This window comes from Canis aureus, chromosome 7, assembly GCF_053574225.1.
Source record: "Canis aureus isolate CA01 chromosome 7, VMU_Caureus_v.1.0, whole genome shotgun sequence".
NCBI lineage: Eukaryota > Metazoa > Chordata > Mammalia > Carnivora > Canidae > Canis > Canis aureus.
The window spans coordinates 68,924,992-68,946,194 of record NC_135617.1 but is presented as its reverse complement, the minus strand read 5'-3'; the positions used below and the strand labels follow the sequence as shown (position 1 = coordinate 68,946,194).

Sequence of the window (21,203 nt, the reverse complement as noted above, 5' to 3'; positions counted from 1 at the left end):
GATACAAAGAAAAAGACACATGGAAAGGGAGGAGGGGCAGAGATGTGGTCTGGTCGGGACCCACAGCCTCAGCGCAGTGACCCACAAACAGGAGTGATATCATCACAAATGCAGAGGGCCTCCCTGAAGAGTGAAGAGTTCATGTCCCACATCAGGCGCCTCTGCCCTGAAGATCTCCACCAGAAAGATGAGCCCACAAAATACCTGACTCAGAAATAACAGCAGGGCTTGACTCTGGGAAAGCAGAGGGCCATAAGAAGCCAAGACTCTGCTCTTAAAGGGCACTTGCACAAACTTACTGGCTCTGAATCCAGCACAGAGACAGCCATTTAAAAAGCATCTGGGCCATATAAGAAGGAAATTTATTGACTAATTTTAGGGTATGTGCCAGAGGGGCAAGGATCTGTAGGAACTTTCTGTGGGAATAAAAGCATTAGCAGTCACTGTTAATCTCACCCTCTTTCTACCTAGCAGGCTTGGCACTGGTGGGCATAATTTTTGACACTCTCCATCTACCTTGCTAGCACCCTGCCAGGTATTCCACTGCAGACCTGTCCTACCCAACCTGCCCACCCCAGCAGATGCCTCTTCAAAATGGCTTCCACTCTGCTGCAGCCAGTGGACAGCCTCAGCCTGGACTGGCTCCCATGGAGGGATGGGGGGCCAGTCTCCCACCAGTGCACTCTAACACCTACATCCAAGCATCACAGCCAGCCAGCTGGGGGCCAGTCTCACGAACCAGAGCACCCGCAGCAGTTGCAGCCCAGCCACAAGGGATTGACTATTTATTAGGGCACCTGGTTCTGGTAACCAGGAAGGACTGAACTTCTGAGCCCCACAGGAAATCTTCTATATAAGGCCACTTCTTCAAGATCAAGAGACATAGCTGATTTACCTAATATATAGAAACAAACACAGAGGGCGCCTGGGTGGCTCAGTGGTTGAGCGTCTGCCTTCAGCTCAGGTTGTGATCCCGGGGTCCTGGGATTGAGTCCCACATCAGGCTCCCCAGAGGGAGCCTGCTTCTCCCTCTGCCTGTGTCTCTGCCCCTCTCTGTGTGTCTCTCATGAATAAATAAATAAATAGAATCTTAAAAAAAAAAAAAAAAAAAGAATTCGTATCCAAGTGATGGCACCAAAAAAAAAAAAAAAAAAAAGAAAGAAAAAGAAAGAAAAAAGAAAAGAAAAGAAAGAAAAGAAAAGAAAAGAAAAGAAAAGAAAAGAAAAGAAAAGAAAAGAAAAGAAAAAGAGGGATTCCTGGGTGGCTCAGCAGTTTAGTGTCGCCTTCAGCCCAGGGCGTGGTCCTGGAGACCCGGGATGGAGTCCCACGTCAGGCTCCCTGCGTGGATGGAGCCTGCTTCTCCCTCTGCCTGTGTCTCTGCCTCTCTCTCTGTGTGTGTCTCTCATGAATAAATAAATAAAATATTAAAAAAAAAAAAGAAATCTGATAGGAGTTGTAGGGTGGTTGGAGAAGGAATTGGCTGGAAAAAGACAAAAGAAAACATTCCAGGGGGTTGAAAATGTATCTCTCATTTTATGAAGTATTTCAACAGGTGTGAGCAATTGTCAGACTCATTGTACTGAATATCTAAGATCTGTACATTTTATGTATGTTTATTACATCTTAATTAAAAGATCTAAAAGTCAATCACTTTTAATATCCTAGCAAAAAACAATTGGAAAATAAAATAAAACAATTCCATTTAAGATATCACAAAGAGACTCAGGAATAAATTTAGCAAAAGACTTTGCCCTAAAAATTACAAAATTTGGGGGGGCGCCTGTGTGGCTCAGTCAGTTAAGCATCTGACTCTTGGTTTTGGTTCAGGTCATGTTCCCAGGGTTGTGAAATCGAGCCCCACACTGGGGCTCTGCACTCAGTGTGGAGTCTAAGATTCTTTCTTCCTCTGCTTCTTCCCCTGTTCATGCTCACTCTCTCTCAAATAAATTAATTAAATCTTTTTTAAAAATTAAAAAATTTTGTTGAGATTGAAGAGCTAAATAAATGCAGAGATATGCCATGTGAATGGATTAAGAGGCTTGACAATGTTAAGAAGTCACTTCTCAGGGAGCCTGGATGGCTTAATCGGTTGAGCATCTGCTTTCTGCTGGAGTCATGATCCCTGGGTCCTGGAATCAAGCCCCAAGCCAGGCTGCCCACTCAGCCTGCCCAAGAAGCAGGCTCCTTTGGCTCAGGGTGTGATCCCGGGAGTCCCAGGACTGAATCCCTCTGCTTCTCCCTCTGCCTATGTCTCTGTCTCTCTCTCTCTGTGTCTCTCATGAATAAATAAATAAAATCTTTAAAAAATAAAATAAAATGTCAGTACAATCTTGAAAAAGAAAAATGATGGGGGACTTATCTAACACCCTGAAGCCATAGTAATCAAGACTATGATTTTGATGAAGATAGACATGAAATTTTATAGAATAGAGTCCAGAAATCGACTCACACTTATACAATCAACTGATTTCAATGAAATGGGAAATATTTCAACTAATAGTCCTAGAATAACTGGATATTTGCATGAAAAATAATGAGCCTTGATACCTACCTGACACTATCCACCACAATTTTTTTTTTTTAAAGTGACTGATTTTTTTTTTTTTTTTTTTTTATTCATGATAGGCACACAGTGAGAGAGGGAGAGGCAGAGACACAGGCAGAGGGAGAAGCAGGCTCCATGCACCAGGAGCCTGATGTGGGATTCGATCCCGGATCTCCAGGATCGCGCCCTGGGCCAAAGGCAGGCGCCAAACCGCTGCGCCACCCAGGGATCCCCTATCCACCACAATTAATTCAAGATGGATCATAAAGGGGGCACCTGAGTGGCTCAGTTGGTTAAGCATCTGCCTTCAGCTCAGGTCATGATCTCAGGGTCCTGGGATCAAGCCACGTGTTGGGCTCCCTGCTCCATGGGGAGTCTGCTTCTCCCTCTTCCTCCCCCTCTGTCCCTCTCTAACAAATAAATAAAATCTTTAAAAATTAAAAAAAAGGTGGATCAAAAAAAGGGGTAGATCATAAAGCTAAATGTAAAAGTTAAAACCCTAAAACTTTCAGAAGACATCATAGGGAATATTTTCAGGGCCTGAGGTTAAATGAAGATTTCTGAGTAGGACCCAGAAAGCAATAACAATAAAAAAAAATGATAAATTAGACTTCATCAAAATTTTAATGTTCTGCTAATCAGAAAATGGATAGCCATGGGTTGCCTGGCTGGCTCAATCGGTAGAGAATACAACTCTTGATTTCAGGGTTATGAGTGCAAGCCCCATGTTGAGGGTACAGTTTATGAAAGAAAAAGAAAGAAAGAAAAGAAAGAAAGAAAGAAAAGAAAGAAAGAAAGAAAGAAAGAAAGAAAGAAAGAAAGAAAGAAAGAAAGAAAGAAAAGAAAGAAAATAGCCAAGCCACAGATATGAGAAAATATTCACATTTTATTATCGATAGTAATAGGGATCCCTGGGTGGCGCAGCGGTTTGGCGCCTGCCTTTGGCCCAGGGCGCGATCCTGGAGACCCAGGATCGAATCCCACGTCGGGCTCCCGGTGCATGGAGCCTGCTTCTCCCTCTGCCTATGTCTCTGCCTCTCTCTCTCTCTATCTCTGTGTGACTATCATAAATAAATAAAAATTTAAAAAACAAATTAAAAAAAAAAAAAAGAATGGCCATGGGGATCCCTGGGTGGCTCAGTGGTTTAGTGCCTGCCTTTGGCCCAGGGCGTGATCCCGGAGTCCTGGGATCCAGTCCCACATTGGGCTCCCTGCATGGAGCCTGCTTCTCCCTCTGCCTGTGTCTCTGCCTCTCTCTCTCATGAATAAATAAAATCTTAAAAATAAATTTATTAGAATAGCTAAAATTAAAAAGATTGGCAGTATCAAATGATAAGGATCTTGAATTAACTGGAATTCTCATACACTGCTGTCAAGAACACAAAATAGTACAAATACTTTGGAGGAAAGTATCTTATAAAGCTAAACATATTATCTACTTAATAACAAGGCAATTCCCCTCCTGGGAGTATCTATCCAGTGTGATAGAATAATAGCCCCCCGCCACCCCCCCAACAAAATTGTTCACATCCTAATCCCCAGAACCTGTGGATACACTGCCTTATATGGGAAAAGGATTTTGCAGAAGTAAAGTAGAGAGAGATGTCAAGTTGGGAATATAATCATGTATTTTCTGGGCCCAATGCAGGTCCTTATGAGGGGTCCCTAAAGAGGGAGACAGGAGATTCAGAGAGAGAGATGTGGTGGCCAAAGTAGGGAGCAGATAGAGAGAGATTTAAAGATGCTACCTACCCTGCTGGCTTCAAGATGGAGGAAGGGCCATTGTTTGCAGGTGGCTTCTAGAGGCTGGACAAGGCAAGAAAATAGATTCTCTTCAAAGCTGCCAGAGAAATGCAGCCCTGCTGACCCATTTTGGACCTCTGACCACCAAAACCGTAAGGTAATTTTGTGTTGTTTCAGGGCACTGAGTTTGTGATAATTCATTTAGCATCAATGGGAAACTAATATACCTAGCAAGAATGAAAACATAGGTTCATGAAAAGACTTTACAAAATGTTCCACAGCAGCTTTATTCATAATAACCAAACAACACAGGTGTCCACAAGAAAGTGAAATGTTCTGTATCTGACAGGGCTGTTAATGCCCTCCAGGCAAAGACCAAGAACACACTTGTAGTTGAACAAAGTTGTTGTTGTTTTTTTTTTTGCTGATTGAAATGAGGGAGGATACCTCCCACGGAGAAGCATAGGGTATCTGGGGAAGAAGATCTTAAGAATGACTTATTACAGGATTTGGGCCTGTGTTGGGTGATTTGGGGGAGGTTTTCAGGAAGCAGGGCTTTGCTCTGGATTGGATGCTAATAGGAAGCAGGATGATTCTGTGATTCTGTGATTGGGTATCTTCAAAAATCTTACCTAGGGGCAGCCCAGGTGGCTCAGGGGTTTAGCACCGCCTTCAGCCCAGGGCCTGATCCTATAGTCCTGGGATCAAGTCCCACATGTCGGGCTCCCTGCATGGAGCCTGCTTCTCCCTCTGCCTGTGTCTCTGCCTCTCTGCCTCTCTCTCTCTCTCTCTCTCTCTGTATCTCATGAATAAATAAATAAAATCTTAAAAAAAAAATCTTACTTAGAAAGAGTCTGGAATGAACATGGCTTAACTTATAACTGGTAGAGAAGTAGCAGTCTATTCCTATGAACTGGGAGAGGGGATCTTTGGTATTTTGGTGGTTTTCACAATGAACTTGTTTTTATGTTCTTAGATAAGATTATAAAATAGTCTTGGGGCACCCGGGTGGCTCAGTCAGTTAAGTGACCAACTCTTGATTTTGGCTCAGGTCATAATCTCAGGGTCCTGGGATCGAGCCCTGTGTGCTCAGCATGGAGACTGCTTGAGGGTTCTCTCTTTCCCTCTGACCCCTCCGTATGTGTGCTCTCTCTCTCTCAAATCTTAAAAAAATAGGGATCCCTGGGTGGCGCAGCGGTTTGGTGCCTGCCTTTGGCCCAGGGCGCGATCCTGGAGACCCGGGATCGAATCCCATGTCGGGCTCCCGGTGCATGGAGCCTGCTTCTCCCTCTGCCTGTGTCTCTGCCTCATTCTCTCTCTCTCTGTGACTATCACAAATAAATAAAAATTAAAAAAAAAAATCTTAAAAAAATAAGTCTTGATTTTTTTGTATACATCATCAGAGTCATAAAGTGACCTTGTCTGGTGTTATTGTTTGATGGCATTGTTTATGTCCAAGAGGAAAATGGTGAGGCCTCACTATGAGTGCCAGGCCAATTTCTTTCTTCTTCTTCTTTCTTCTTCTTCCTCTTCCTCTTCCTCTTCCCCTTCCCCTTCCCCTTCCCCTTCTCCTTCTTCTTCTTTCTTTCTTTCTTTCTTTCTTTAAGATTTTATTTATTTATACATGAAAGACACAGAGAGAGAGAAGCAGAGACACAAGCAGAGAGAGAAGCAGGCTCCATGCAGGTAGCCTGATGCAGGACTCAATCCCAGGACCGCGGGATCACTCCCTGGGACAAAGGCAGGCACTCAACCGCTGAGCCACCCAGGTATCTCCCAGGCCAATTTCAAACACACTAAGACCTACCTGTAAGGGTGAGGCCAGTTCCTGGATGTCAGGGGCTGCTTTTCTCTTTCTTAGGGGTGTGAGTTATATGGTTATACCCATTTATCAAAAGAATGGGGAGGTGTGGGATGCCTGGGTGGCTCAGCAGTTGAGCATCTCAGGGTATAATCCTGGGGTCCTGGGATCAAGTCCCATATTGGGCTCCCTGCAGGGAGCCTGCTTCTCCCTCTGCCTATGTCTCCGTTTCTCTCTCTGTGTCTCATGAATAAATAAATAAAATCTTAAAAAAAAAAAAAAAGAGGGCAGCCCGGGTGGCTCAGCAGTTTAGCGCTGCCTGCAACCTGGGGCGTGATCCTGCAGACCCGGGATCGAGTCCCACGTCGGGCTCCCTGCATGGGGACTGCTTCTCCCTCTGCCTGTGTCTCTGTCTCTGTCTCTCTCTCTCTCTGTGTCTCTCATGAATAAAAAAAAAAAAAAAAAGAATGGGGAGGTGCCTGAGTGGCTCATTAAATTGGGAATCTGGCTCTTAATTTTAGTTCCGGTCATGATCTCAGGTTGTGGGATTGAGCCCCTATCAGGCTCTGCACACAGTGGAGTATCTGCTTGAAATTCTCTCTCTCCCTCTGCCCCTACCCCAACTTGCACTCTCTCTCTCTTAAAAAAAAAAAAAAAAAAAAAGATGGAGTTAAAATTTGTATGTTTCAACTTTACCCAAACATGCCTGCATAAAAAAGAAAATTAAGATGACTGGGGCAGCTGGCTGGCTCAGTCAGCAGAGCATGTGATTTCTGATCTCAGGGTCATGAGTTCAAGCCCCACATGAGTTCAAGCCCCACATTGGGCATAGAGTTTACTTAAAAAAAAAAAAAACAAAAACAAACAACCACAATGACTAAACCAACTGCAATATATCCACTCAATGGAATACTCAAAAATAAAACAAACTACTGATACATGCAACATTATGGATGAATCTCAAAACATGATGCTGAGCAAAGGAAGCCAGACAGAAAACTATAAATAGTTCCATTTATTTATCTAGTATTCTGGAAAAGGCAAAATAATAGAGATCAAAACAGTGGTTGCCAAGGTGTGGACCACAGTGAGGCAGCACAGGGGATCTCTTTAAGGTGATGGCAAGTCTTCCACACTGTGGCGGTGTGGTCACCGTGCAGATCTAAATTCAGTCTATTATTTCCTGCAGGGGTTCATGTATTTACCACGTCACCAGCACTCCTGGCCACTTCTCTCTCTCTGCTCTCCGCTTCTGCCATCACATCTCTAACTCTCCTGTCTCCCTCCTTCCTTATAAGGACCCTTGAGATTGCACTCCCCCCCCCCCCACAATACAGGATAACACAACTGTGTAGGATATACAACTATGCCTGTTTATCAAAACTCAAAACTGTATCCATATAAAGGATGAATTTTATTGCATGTAAATTATACCTCAATAGGTCTGACTTTATTTTTCATTTAAAAAAAAAAGATTTGGGATCCCTGGGTGGCGCAGCGGTTTGGCGCCTGCCTTTGGCCCAGGGCGCGATCCTGGAGACCCGGGATCGAATCCCACGTCGGGCTCCCGGTGCATGGAGCCTGCTTCTCCCTCTGCCTGAGTCTCTGCCTCTCTCTCTCTCTCTCTGTGACTATCATAAATAAATAAAAAAATTAAAAAAAAAAAAAAAAAGAAAAAAAAAAAAGATTTTTACTTATTTGGTGGGCTGGGGGCAGGCAGAGGGAGAGAGAATCTCAAGCAGACTCTGTGGTGAGCACGGAGCCTGACACAGCGCTCCATCTCATGACCCTGAGATCATGGACCTGAGCTGAAATCAAGAGTCAGATGCTTAACCGACTGCGCCACCCAGGCACCTCTCAATAAGCCTGACTTTAAAAACATAACTGAGGGACGCCTGGGTGGTTCAGCGGTTTAGCGCCTGCCTTCAGCCCAGGGTGGGATCCTGGGGTCCTGGGATCGAGTCCCGCATCGGGCTCCCTGCATGGAGCCTGCTTCTCCCTCTGCCTGTGTCTGTGCCTCTCTCTCTGTGTCTCTCATGAATGAATAAATAAAATCTTAAAAAAAAAATAACTGAGTTAGGGATGAGTGGGGAGTGGGTGTATGGTTGGATATGACGAGAGGCAGAATGCTGGGGACTGCTGAAACTTGGTGGTTGGTGTATGGTGGTCTGTTCTCTTACGTTTATATGTGTTTGAAATTTTCCATAAGTTGTTAATTTGGATAGAAAGAGAAATTGTGTGATGGAGGCAGAGATGTCACAGAGTCAGTTGACTGCTCATTCCCCCAGGATGCTTTTTGCACATTAATGAACCAATGCCCCTGGAGTCTCAAATTGACTTCCTCCTTTTCATGCACTTAAATAAGCTAGAGCTATTTGCTTTGACATTTTTTGCTGGTATGCCTCAAAAATTTTTAATGCCATTTGATTCTTAGGTTCTACAATTATTTTTTTCCCCTCTAAGTTCTCCTTATTCCCTGCGCTTGGGTATCCTCTCCCACTTAATATTTATTTATTTTTAAAGATGCCCTTTCCCTCACAATGGCCTCTTTGATAGGTCAGTAAACCATGCAGGGCTTATTTTTCAAGTGGCTGTTCTTTTGGATTTGTGCCATGCATTTATCACGGGCTTCCAATAAAGCACTTTTAAAAAGAAATAGGCTCCAGGCTTTCTATGGGCTGTAACTTTTTAAACAATTCCTTTCATTTCTCCCCCTTAATGCCCTCATTCTGTCCTAGTTTCCCTTTCTAAAACTGAGCAATTAAATGATGGATTTGCCCCCTCCCTTTCCCGTTAGCAGGCTGAATGTGTATTGTGGTCACTATTGACTGAGTGGTTTACCCATGACCACTCAGTGCCCCAGTGTGGTCACTGTGCAGACCCAGATTCAGCCTACTATTTCCTGCTGCAGGGGTTCAAGTATTTCCCAAGCAGCCAGCACTCCTGGTCGCATCAATCCTCACCTTTATATTGTTAATCAGCACTCCCGGGATAAAATCCAAACTCTTCGCATCTACTACTAGAATGGCTACAATAAAAAGACTGAGCAGACCCAGTACTGGTAAAAATGAGAAGCAACTGAAAAGTAGTCCACTGCTGATGGGAAAGGTGAGATGATGGTGCGGCCACCCTGGAAAAACGGTTTGGCGAGTCCTCAAAATGTTAATCGCAGAATTACCACATGACCCAGCGCCTCCATTCCTTAAAAATGTGTGGTATATCCACACAGCAGAATACACGCAGCAATAAAGAACTCCTGAGGCAAGGAATAACACCAAGGAATCTCAAAACAGTGATGTCAAGTAAGAGAACCCAGACTACAAAAGAATGGATTTCTTATGCCATTTTTAGAAAACTCTAGAAAACGCAAACTTTTCTGTATCACAAAAAGCAGATCACTGTTTGCCTGGAGATGAGCGTGGAGGAGGATGAGGGATTACAAACTAACAGGAGGAGACTTTTGGGGTGATGGATATGTTTAGTGTCTTGATTTCATAAGCACATACATATGTAAAAATTGATCAGATTGTATGTCTAAATACATGCACTTTAGTCTATGTCAATGACACCTCAATAAAGCTGAAAAAGAAAAGAATGGAAAATAAGACAATTCCTAGACTTGGCCAAGGAAGCCCCAGCCTTCTGAGATACTCTCTGATACTCTGATACGGGGACTGCCTGGGCCAGGCACATTATTGCCTCATGCTGTTTTGAGTTTGGACTAAAACAAGTCCAGACTTGAAGGTTTAGTGCAGATGGTCATGGTGAACCACTGATCACAAAGATTCAGTAGCCTTCCCTTGGAGAGCTGATTGCTCCCTCCTCCCTGAAGAAAGCCACCAAGACAACTACCCATAACCACTAGGTCACTTACCATCTAGTATGTATTTCCAGGTCTGCCTTCCCTTATGCTGGCAGAGCTTAGTTTCGGTAGTAAGGATGTGTTTCGGTTACTTTCATAGGCCCAATGTAGGTTTGAAGGGATTTTTTTTTTCTTTTAATTTTACAAGTGTTCTTTTCCACAGAAGGGGACAGCATCTCAGAGATGACTCCTTAAGGACATCATTCACAAAGCTAACAATTAAAAAGGAGCCATTGCATACAAGGCACTAAACGAGGCCCCTAGAGCAAGGCTCAGCATCAGAGAGGAAATGAGCAATTGTTCAAGCATTCCAGCACAGCCTGCGCAAGCCAGAGATGCTGCAGGCTCTAACAAGGAGAGCCTAACTTGAAGTAGGAGTGAGTTCTGTCAGGAACAGCTTCCCAGAGATGATATTTAATCTGAAGAATGAAGAATGAAGAAGAGCCCTGAGTGGGTTGGGGTGGGAGAGCTTCCAGGTATAAATGGACCACAGCATGCAAAGAGCCAAGGGAGTGAGCTGCGTTAGCTGGATTCTGGAATTTGGAGCCTTGTTCTGGTAGGCAGATGAGAAGTTGTGAGGGACCTGTCTGGCCACACAAGGAGTTCGGCATTCGTTCAGATTCTAGAAGACTCTAGAAGGCAACATAGAACTTTTGAAAGATTTTAAGCTGGGGAATATCTTGGTCACATTTGTGTTTCTAAAATATGACGGGGCAAAGCTGGGGACAGGAAACCTCTTAGGAAAGGATTGCAGTGGTTCTGGGGAAGATATCAGCTGCCTGAGGCATGGGCAGGGAGGGAAGTTCTTGAAACTGGAGATCTGTTACACTTCTGCTCTCACCTTGGGCCCAGCCACCCACCGGCCAGTAGACCATCAGCTTCCTTCCACAGCATCCTAAGACCAAGTCCTTGTCCTGAAAGCTTAACCAAAAAAGGCTCTCACCAGTCATTGATACTTCCTCTGAGAGCCAAGAGTGCTTCACACTCATTGGAAATAGATAAACCTTGTCCCCAAGACAGTGATCAAATCAGGATCTCCCTCACCCGTGGGCTTTGAAACGAGTGTCCTAATTAGTGCTATCAATAAGACTCCTTTTCCCCATCTTTCTCCAAGGTCCAGGAAGGAAAAGGATAAATCTATTCTAAGGGTTCAGCAATACAGCAGCAGCAGGAGCTCATGACCCCAATAATGCTATGGGGCTGCTACTGGCTGTATTCCCAAACCTTGGAGAACAGTTTGAGCATAGTGGGCATTTTAGTTCTCAACTGGCCTGGCTTCTGGAAACAAGAGATGGGGGATTCTAGCCAGATGAGCCCATGCTGCCCTGCTTGGAGGCCCATGCCAGGCACTGAGTAAGCAGTGTTCCAGGGGACCCTCATGTTCAGGGCTAGAGGATGCATCCTTCTCAACATTGTCTCCCAGCACCTAACATAGGCATATGGTAGCAGCTTCTTAAAGATCTACAGTTGGGACTTTTAGGGAATCAGAGATGAACTGTCCCAGAGTTTTCACCCATTGATGGCTGTGCTCATGCAGGCCTCTCACTGCCCCTTGTAACCAGCCACTTCGGGTAACATTCCTGGGTGCTTATAATAGTCAACATCTACCTTTATCCCCCAAACCCTTAATTTTTCTCATTTTGCCCCTTCTCCCTACTCATGCTCTAAAATAATTAATTTTGGGCAGCCTGGCTGACTCAGCAGTTTAGCACCACCTTCAGCCCAGGGCCTGATCCTGGAGACCAGGATCAAGTCCCACATCAGGCTCCCTGCATGGAGCCTCCTTCTCCCTCTGCCTGTCTCTGCCTCTCTCGCTGTCTCTCATGAATAAAATCTTTTAAAAATAATAATAGTTTTATTTGAGAGCGAGGGAGCACAGGCAGGGGGAGCAACAGCAGATGGAGAGAGAAGCAGGCTCGCCGCTGAGCAGGGAGCACAATCTGGGGCTCAAACCCAGGACTCTAGGATCATGATCCAAGCTGAAGGCAGATGCTTAACTGAGCCACCCAGGCACCCCTCTCAAGTAACTATCTTAAAAAAAATTCACTTTGGACATATTTATCACTTATATAGTATTTGGCATATGAGTTTTAAAAAGCTCTATACCCAACATGGGGCTTTAACTCATGACCCAAGATAGTCACATGCTCTAGACTGAACCAGCCTGTGCTCCTGGCAAGCAGAACTTTACTGTGTAGCATTATTTTTTTTTTCCTTAGACTGTGAAGTCTTTTAAGGCAGATCTTGAGGCTTCAGTTTCCCAGAGCACATATTAGCACTGATCCCTGAACAACTAATCCATGGTTATTGATTGGCAGTGGGCTTTCAATCTGCCCAGGTAGGACAGGGGACTGGCGGGCAGAAGAGCAGCCTCCATTGGCTTGCATCCACAGGCAATGACTCTACCTTGTATATTCCTTGGGTTTTCCCAGAGTCCATGGGATTTTGGAGAATACCTCCTGGAACTAACTTAAATCACGAAGGAAAGGGCTGGCAAAGAGCCTTAGCCAAAAAAGTGACTTTTACTTTTTTGTAAAAGACTTACTTTTTACTGCCAGAAAAATCAGCAAGGCTACAGAGGAAACCCATCTGCTTGCTTGCTGGCTTCGGTGGGAAACAGAAAGGCCAGGAGCTACTAACATTTCACAGTGGAATCCAGGTTAAACAATCACAAGGCGTGTGAACACGGGCAAACCACTTGACATCACTTGAGCCAGCAGAAAAATTGGATAAAAAGCAATCTTTGACAAGGCAGCCAAGGCCGCACTGAAACAGCTTCCCCAAACACCACCTTTCTGCCAAAGCAAGCTTCTACTTACTGGTGGCTCAGAATACAAAGCTCATCTCCCAAAACGAAGTATGAAGTGCACACTTGGGAGTTGCTGTCGGCTGCCACCTTGTGGTCCAAATTACAACGATCAAACCCAGGACTCTAGGATCATGGTGGCTACCAGCACAAAACCACCTGTTGCGATTCTAATGTTATGAACCTCACTTGGCTACTTATCTGCACAATGCTTGGACTGAAGTAACCCATAAATAGGACTCCCAAGCCCTGCATCCCCTTAATATCCAGTTACCAGTTTTGCTGACCAAAAAAAACCTTACTTGGCAGAAATGTCCCATTACTAGTTGGCCCAGAGCCACTGCCTCATATGCTGACCCTGTCCTGTGTATTTACTGTAACCATCACCATCTGTGGTTTGATCTGCAAGCCAAAGCCAGCATCTGACCCAGGAAACCTGTGGGATGGTGTCCCTGAACTTCTCAGGGGCTACACCCATAGGGCCACTTCCAGACACCATGTCAGGCTTATTGTGGTGCAGGGCCAGCACGGTCCCAGCAAAGCCCTTGGGGGCACTTGGCCCCACTGGGGAATGTCACTGCTCATCCATTTAATGTCACATGCAGGGCTCCCACTTAAAAAGCCTCCAGGAACACTGGACAAGTGCAGTCTGCCTAGTGGAGGATGCCCTGCTCTCCCCAATCACCCCCCAGATGGTAACCACACTGGATCAGACTCAACAGGGCAGCATGTGCTGGAACAGAGAGCCCACGTCTGAGCCAAGTCCTGCAGCTCTCACAGTGGCCAAGTGATGCCACCCTGGATGAAGGCAACTCCTTAAATGGATCCAATCTTGCCCCATTTACATTCTGATCCTTACTCCTGTTCAGGCCACAAAATGCAAACCAAACAGGACACACAAGATTAATGTTTTTCTGGCTATAGATTTATTCAACACAAAACAATCTCCAATTTTACTGAGGTGGCTGACCACGTCCACGACCAAATCCGCCTCTCTGCAAGAAAAAACATACATCAGCATTAGCAGCATGCCAGGGAGCAGGCTTCACTCTCACAGGACATGGCCCTGAATATAGGGGCTCATGAGTTCAGGCCATAAATCCCAGTCCTGCCTCTTACTGGCTACGAGGCTACATTCACTTTCTAGGCCTGTTTCCACATTTGTAAAATGGGAATATAGATACCCACTCAAGAGTGTTTATATACACACGCACGCACCCCCAGCACAGGACGAGTCCCCGTCTGCCACACACATCTTTTCACAAATGAGGCCTCAGACAACACTGGTGTGCTCTGAAACCTGCCACAGGACAGCTGTTGCTGCAACAGTGATATGCCTCACCCTATATAATTAATATCACAAGTTCTCAAGAGAGCTACCACGATCAGGATGAGGAAACTGCAGCACGGAGGGGCTGAGCCCTGAAGAAGATGAAGGACCTGGCCCCACACCATCCTGGACCTAGAGCTCACTCAAATTTCCAGCTTGTCGTGCATAACCCTAATTTTTATAATTTTTAGTTCATGAAATTAAGAGTTACAATTATGATGCTCATTAATGAAGCAGCTACCACTACGCAGCGTATTGATGTGGGGGACTCATTTTAGTAACTTATGTATTTATAAAAGTTTGCATACTGTATCTTAATGTAAAAGCTCTTGAAACATGGTTTTTTTTCGGGGAGGGGTGGGATCCAGCACACCATACCATACCCCTAGAACTTGCAGACCCCAGGGCCGAGACCAGAACAGTGACCACCTATGGAGAGCAAATAGGGATATACTCACAAACTGGAACTCAGTTGCTGACCCTGCCCCAGCCTCAGCTTTCTTGTCGGCACCAGCTGGAAGGAGAAATACCAATTCAGTCATCATATGATATCATCTATTACAGACCAAGCGAAGATAAGCCTCTGGCCTAATTCTGCAGAAAAAGCCATGTCAGCAAATACACTGCATGAAGTACAAGTAACTTACACCCAGGGGTGGGAAACACCCCATGAACCACTTCTGCCCCCCCCACCCCCGGCAGCTTCCCTTAAGTCATCCTTCAAAACTTACCCGCAAACCTTCACCTCCAGGAAGGCTGCCCAGACCACAAAGCCTAGATTATATGCCCTTCTATGTGGCCCAAGAAGACCCTCACTTCCATCGAGTTACTTACATGCTTCAGATAAGCATCTAGCGACAGGGGAAGAGATAAAGGACAAAAAGGCCCACAGAAGCCAAAAGCAACCCTGTGGTGACGACAGCAGAGAACAAGTAAGATGAAAGACCCAGTGCTGCCCTGACCTGTATGGCAGGCAAGAGTCCAAACTGAGGTGTGTGAAAATACATCTAACATTTCAAGACTTCAGAGGATGGGAAGTATCTTAGTATTTATAGATTACATACTGAAATAACATTTTAGAACTTTGAGGCTCAGGTCCAATCTTACATTCTCTGGAGAACCACTCTCTAACTCCCATGTGGGACTTCTAGTAAGAGCCACCGTTAACCTTCTCTCAAGTTAGTCTGATCGTTGGAGAAATTTGTTCTCACTACCCAGTAACATAGTCAAGTGCTCACTTTTATTTTATACCTTGCTTTCTTAACACAGTTAACTGCTTCTCAACAAAGACACAGACTCTAAAATCCCAAGTCTGCCCATGGAGCTAGGGACCTGTATCTCCATCTGCTCTCCTGCTGTCTTCTGGTTTAACAAGCCAGGTGCCTTAATGCTCTTTCCCCAGAGAGCCACTGGCTGACTCCTTCCTTCAGGTGTTTAAATCACATTTCTGTGGCTTTCCCTGAAAACCCTACTGAAAATTGCACCATCTGCACTTGAATTTTTCCCTGGAGCACCCACACCATGGACATAGTATATACTCATTTCTGCTTACCAGTTTCCTACCACTAAATTACAATTTCAACGAGAAAGGTCTTTTGTTTGTTATGCACACTACTGCCTTTCCAACCCCTAGAACACAACCTGGCAAGTCAGACACTCAGTACGTGTTGACTGAAGAACAAACATCTGTTATTCCAAGTCAATACAAACACGTGCTACTTAAGAACAAGATTTCTAACTATTTTCGCATTAAGAAAACAAAGATAGGGATGCCTGGGTGGCTCAGCGGTTTGGCACCTGCCTTCAGCCCAGGGTGTGATCTTGGAGTTCCGGGATCGAGTCCCACATCGGGTTTCCTGCGAGGTGCCTGCTTCTCCTTCTGCCTGCCTCTCTCTGTGTCTCTTGTGAATAAGGGGAGGGAAAGGGAAGGGAAAGGGAAGGGAAAGGGAAGGAAAGGAAAGAAAAAAGGAAAGGAAAGGAAAAAGGAAAGGAAAGGAAAAAGGAAAGGAAAGGAAAGGAAAGGAAAAAGGAAAGGAGAAAGGAAAGGAAAGGAAAGGAAAGGAAAGGAAAGGAAAGGAAAGGAAAGGAAAGGAAAGGAAAGAAAAGGAAAGGAAAAAGGAAAGGAAAGGAAACAACAAAGATAACGTAAACGGGCCCTGCCCTCAACGAGCTTGGGACACAGGAATACAACCAGAAAACAAAGAAAAGCATGTTGTTCTCCTGAGTTTTCAGTGCTGCTCTAGTTAAAGGTCTTTAACTCAAGCCTTTGGTATCCCCAGTGAGGGGGCTTGTCTCTTAATCCCATCCATCAAATACCTGCACCAGGTAAGAGACATAGAGGACTCCAGCTAAAGATGGCCTGGAGACTACGAATCCTTCCTGGTCACCTTGGCATTTCCAAGGGCTGAACCCCAGCCAGGGTGACCGAGAACCCAGAGATTCTCCCCCAAAGCCCCTGAGAGAGATGCTTTACTCACGGGGCACAGCGCTTCGTCTGTAGGTGTCTCTGTCAGCTTCCCCTCGTGTCAGTCTTGCAGGTCGCTCTCCCTCCAGACCTATAAATTAAACCACACTGTGAATGTAAGGCGATGAGGGAACTCTGTTGCCTTCAGGCCAAGAAAAGTGGAATTGCTCTCCTTATGCTCACTGGCAGCAACTTAGTTATGATGGGTTAAAGGGACACAACTCTTAGATCCTGAGCTGTCTGCTAGAAATGTCAATCACTGACCCTAGCTCCTCAAAGGTCGAGGACATTAATAATGAAAATGCCATCCATCTGCAAAAGGACTGCCTTTTTTCTACTGTTTCTCAACATACACACCCTTTCCAATTACTTGGCAAATTAAGCAATCCAACCACTTCCACAAACATCTAAATAGCCCAAATTTTGAACCTGACTCAACTCTGAAGTGGAAAATCTCTTGTGCAAACAGCAAAGCCCCAACTCCAGTAGTCAGTGTATAAATATAGAGGCCACCAAGAATCCTCCAGTTGCCCTGGGCTTCTCCACACACCTCACTAGGGTGTGGATATATATGAAGGCAGACATATAAACTACTTTTAAAACATTATCATAAACACTAGAAATTTAATCTGGTATTTTTCCTAGTTACCCTGCAAACTTGCCAACTTTACTTTCGAGTCCACATGATTAGAACATAAACTGTAGTCGATCTTGAACAAGACAGGTTTGAAATGCATGGGTTCATGATCTTTTTGATCAATGAGATTATAGTAGCACAACGAATCTATTTTCCTTATGATCTTCTTAATAATGTTTTCTCTATTATAAGGATAGGGTATATAACAGATGTACAAACTGTATGCCAATCCACTATTTGTTATCAGACGGACTTCTGGTCAATAGCAAGTTGTTAGTAGTTTTCAGAGAATCAAGTTATACATGGATTTTGGACTATGAGGCGGGTAGGGTTGGGGGAGACGGACGACGACACAGGTGTCCCAGGCCCTGAGCTGTTTCAAAGGTCAATTATGTTATTATTTTTTCAGCCCAAGAAGACTGAACCTAAAATAAATGCCAGGTTCCATCTATGCCAACAAAATCAGAATCTGTAGGGGCACAGACAATGGTATCCCACTGCCCCAGAGACTCCAAGATGCAGCAGAGAACCTCTGCTCTACAGATACATAACCCCACCACCTAACCACCTGAATCCCCTAAGGAGAATTCATAAAAAATACAGATTCCTGAGCTACCAAGCTTCTCCCTACGGGACCCAGACAGTCTTGGTGATCATCTGTTTTTAGGGATCTCTGCACTTCATCACCCAAGCCCACAGACTACTACTACCAAGCTCCTGTAACAAGTTCTTTCAGAAACTAGGGAAAGAGAACCATAACCTTGAGAAAACACAATTGTGAGCCAGCAATGGTCTTGAGCCAGAACGTAATCCACCATCCCCCCACAAGCACATCCTTTCACACTATCATACACACATCCGTTTTCCCCTATTTGATTTCTGATTATTTTTGCTCCCATTGCCAAGAAATTCTAGAAAATTCTCCATTCCATTTCTCTCACATGTGGCAAACAGTTTTGCCCCGTCCTGCCAGTTACTCAATACTCTACCACATGTGCCTGGACACAGACTATATTCTGTGCTTAATGGGATCTCCTGGGATGGTTTGAAGACCTGACCTGACTGCAGTTCCATTACAAGTCTAAGTCCCATGTCAGGGGACAGAGGCTCCAGGACGAGGCCTAGGTCCTGCATGCAGGGCTCCTCTAACGCCGACCCCAATGGTGTATCCTAAGGCCTCCTTTGCCCTCTGCAGTTTCACATACACCGTTCCTGAGAAAGAGCAGTTGCAGAGCAGGTCTTTATTCGGGCGACATACCTTTGGGCCGTGGCCTGCCGGTCTCCGGTCTGCTGCGGCGCAGAGTGGCAGGCACAATCTCGGGGGGTAGGTGGAGGTAATCACGGAGATACTGGATACCCTCGTTGGTAAGGTACCAGTAGAAATGTCTCCAAGCAAACTGTTCCTTTACGTAGCCTCGGGATTTGAGAGACTGTAAGACAGAAAGAAAACCACCGTCAAGACACAAGCAGAGACTTCAATCTAGCAACTCAGTGCAAAAGGAAGCTACGTTGCATAGACAAGTTTTCACGGTGTATCTACCTCAGCGCCCTTGGAGGCAGCAAGCTGCTTGGCTGTCCTGACCTCTCCTTGGAATCTGCCTCTAGTTTAGTGGAAAATCCCTCCATCTGCACCCCACTCCAGCAGCCCCCAGGCTACCTGCATGGCCTTCATGACGTGAAGGTTGGGCACATTCTTGTCGGCCAGTTCAGGGTGTTTGGGCATGTGGACGTCCTTCTTTGCCACCATCACCCCCTCCTTGAAAAGGAGTTCATAAATGGCGATTCGGTTCTTCTTGGGCATCAACATCTGGAATGAAGCAAAATCATCCGGAGCGTTTCTAAGCAGTGCAGCTAGGGGCCAGCCGGGTGAGCTACGTGCAAGACCCCAGCACGACCACCCCGAACCCCGTCCAACGGGCTGAAACCTCAAACCACAGCACAGAAAACATGCAGGGAGATCTTGAAACCCTGCAAAACGGAACGCCGCCAGTGACCCTCCTCCACTCCCCAGAGGCGCGTGAGAAGACAGCTGCCGTGACACTGGAGCAGAAACAGGGGCAGGGCTCCCGAACGCTCCAGACCCACGGAGGAGTAACGGGCCAGGGGGGCGCGGGCGCAAACCCCGCACCCCGGGGCACTTGGGGAGGATCAGCAACTGTACGCAGCGCGGAAGGGCGCGGCACACTTTCGGGGACGCAGGGAGGGTCTGGAGGGCCCTCCGTTCGTGGCGGGCCGCGGACCCAAAAGCAAAGGGCCGAGCAAGGAGGCCCGCACCTTCACCCCCTTCCATTCTTCCCTCAAACTAGAGCTCCAGGGCCGGGCAAGGAGGCGGCCCGCGGCGAGCGGGCAAACAAGGCGCAGCTTCCCTCACCTCGCCTGAGGCTGGCCGCGACACAAGGGCTTCACACCTCCCCTCCTCGGCCTCCGCCGACGGGACGCCAGTCCTCTCCTACTAGAGCCCCCCGGCCCCCTCACTACTCAAAAACGGGCGTGCTAGGAGCGGGAGAGCGGCCCCCCGCCCCGTCCCCGGGGAGGAGCAGCGACTGCGACAGCCGGAGAGCCAGGATGGACGCCGATGCGAGCCGGACCACGGAGAAACTCACCTTGGCGCCTGCTACGACCCGGACCGGGGCTGGAAAGGAAGGGGCATGCGCGGCGCGGCGCGGCGTCTCTTCCGGGCTGGCGTGCCCCGCCCCCCCGCGAGGACCCGCGGGCTGCCTGGGGTGGCCTCGGCGGTGCCTGACAGGCCGCCGCGGACCCTGAGCGCTCCCGCGGCGCGCGTACGTGGAGCGGACGCTGGCACCCGTGAGCCTGGTGCCGGGCGGAAGGCGGTTGCCTTGGTGCTGGGACTGGCGCCTCGGAAACGCGCTGCTCCTTGACCTCCCACCGATGACCTGTGATTATGGAAGTGATGTTCTTTGAACGGAGACAGGACAGACAAAAAACGATAACAATAATAAAAGAATGAAAACAGCATCCTATGGGCCAAATGTAATGGCTCTTAACGTTTTGGTATCTGCTCTTCCAAACTCAGATGCACCCGCGCAAATACATACATGTACGTATTTAACAAAGACGGGCTGTTTCGCGCGTACATTATGTAAGGTGTGGTTGGTGACCTTGGCTTTTCCGCTTCCCGATACCTCATGAATGTCTTTTCGTGTTAATGCCTACGGTTGTAATGACAGGAGTCCACTGGTGGATAGTTTGATCAACACTATGACTGGATACATATTTTAAGACCCTTCACTATTATAGGTGACAATACTACACACATATTTGCACAACTGCCCCAATATATTTTCCTTAGGATGCATTCCTGCAAGTTGTAATTGTTGAGTAACAAAGCACCCATTTTTACGTTTTTTACACACTCCGCATTGACTTCCAAGAAGGCATCATCCATTTCATTCTAGTCAGCAGTTATTAACAAGGCTCACTTCCCTTTTAACCCTGCTGGGATTGGATAATGTTCTTATTCATATTTGCCAGTCTGATAAATAAGAAATATTAATTTCGTTGCTCTTTTAATTTACTTGTTTTGATTACATCTGTGGCTCAACATTTTTCTTTTTAGGCATTTGTATTCCTTCTTTAATAAATCGTTCATTTCCACGATCAGTTTTCCTACTGAAAGTTTTTTCCTGCTGATTTGAAATCACTCTTTACATATGAAAGCTATTAATCCTTTGTCACATACTTTTCCAAAAATTTCCCCCATTTTTTCATTTGTCTTGATTTTCATGGTATTTTGAAGTAGAAGTTTCACATTCCTTCATATCCAAATCTTTATGGCTACAGACTTTGGTACAATGCTTAAAAAGTCACTTAACCCATCTCAAGATTATGTAAATATTAACCTAGTTTCTTCAAATATTTTTGTGGTCTTACTATATAGAAATAAATATTTGGGGGTTCCTGGGTGCCTCAGATGGTTGGGCGTCTGCCTTCAGGGCAGGTCAGATTCCCAGGGTCATGGGATCCAGTTCATGTCAGGCTCCCTGCTCAGCTGAGA

At 46.0% G+C, this 21,203-nt stretch overlaps 1 protein-coding gene across 2 annotated transcripts; it reads right to left on the bottom strand.

Moving 5' to 3' along the window:
- Positions 1 to 13,660: 13,660 nt before the first annotated feature.
- On the bottom strand, positions 13,661 to 19,951 carry RPS10 (ribosomal protein S10). Of its 2 annotated transcripts, none has more exons than XM_077904379.1 (6): positions 19,792 to 19,951; positions 18,846 to 18,995; positions 18,447 to 18,618; positions 16,565 to 16,642; positions 14,546 to 14,601; positions 13,661 to 13,752 (listed from the first exon to the last, which is right to left on the bottom strand). In XM_077904379.1, exons 2-6 carry the CDS (start codon positions 18,993 to 18,995, stop codon positions 13,711 to 13,713), a joined length of 498 nt encoding a protein of 165 aa, XP_077760505.1. In that variant the 5' UTR covers positions 19,792 to 19,951; the 3' UTR covers positions 13,661 to 13,710. The 2 variants fall into 2 exon arrangements, with proteins under 2 accessions (XP_077760505.1, XP_077760506.1); XM_077904380.1 differs by lacking the exon at positions 19,792 to 19,951 and adding an exon at positions 19,560 to 19,770.
- Positions 19,952 to 21,203: the final 1,252 nt, after the last annotated feature.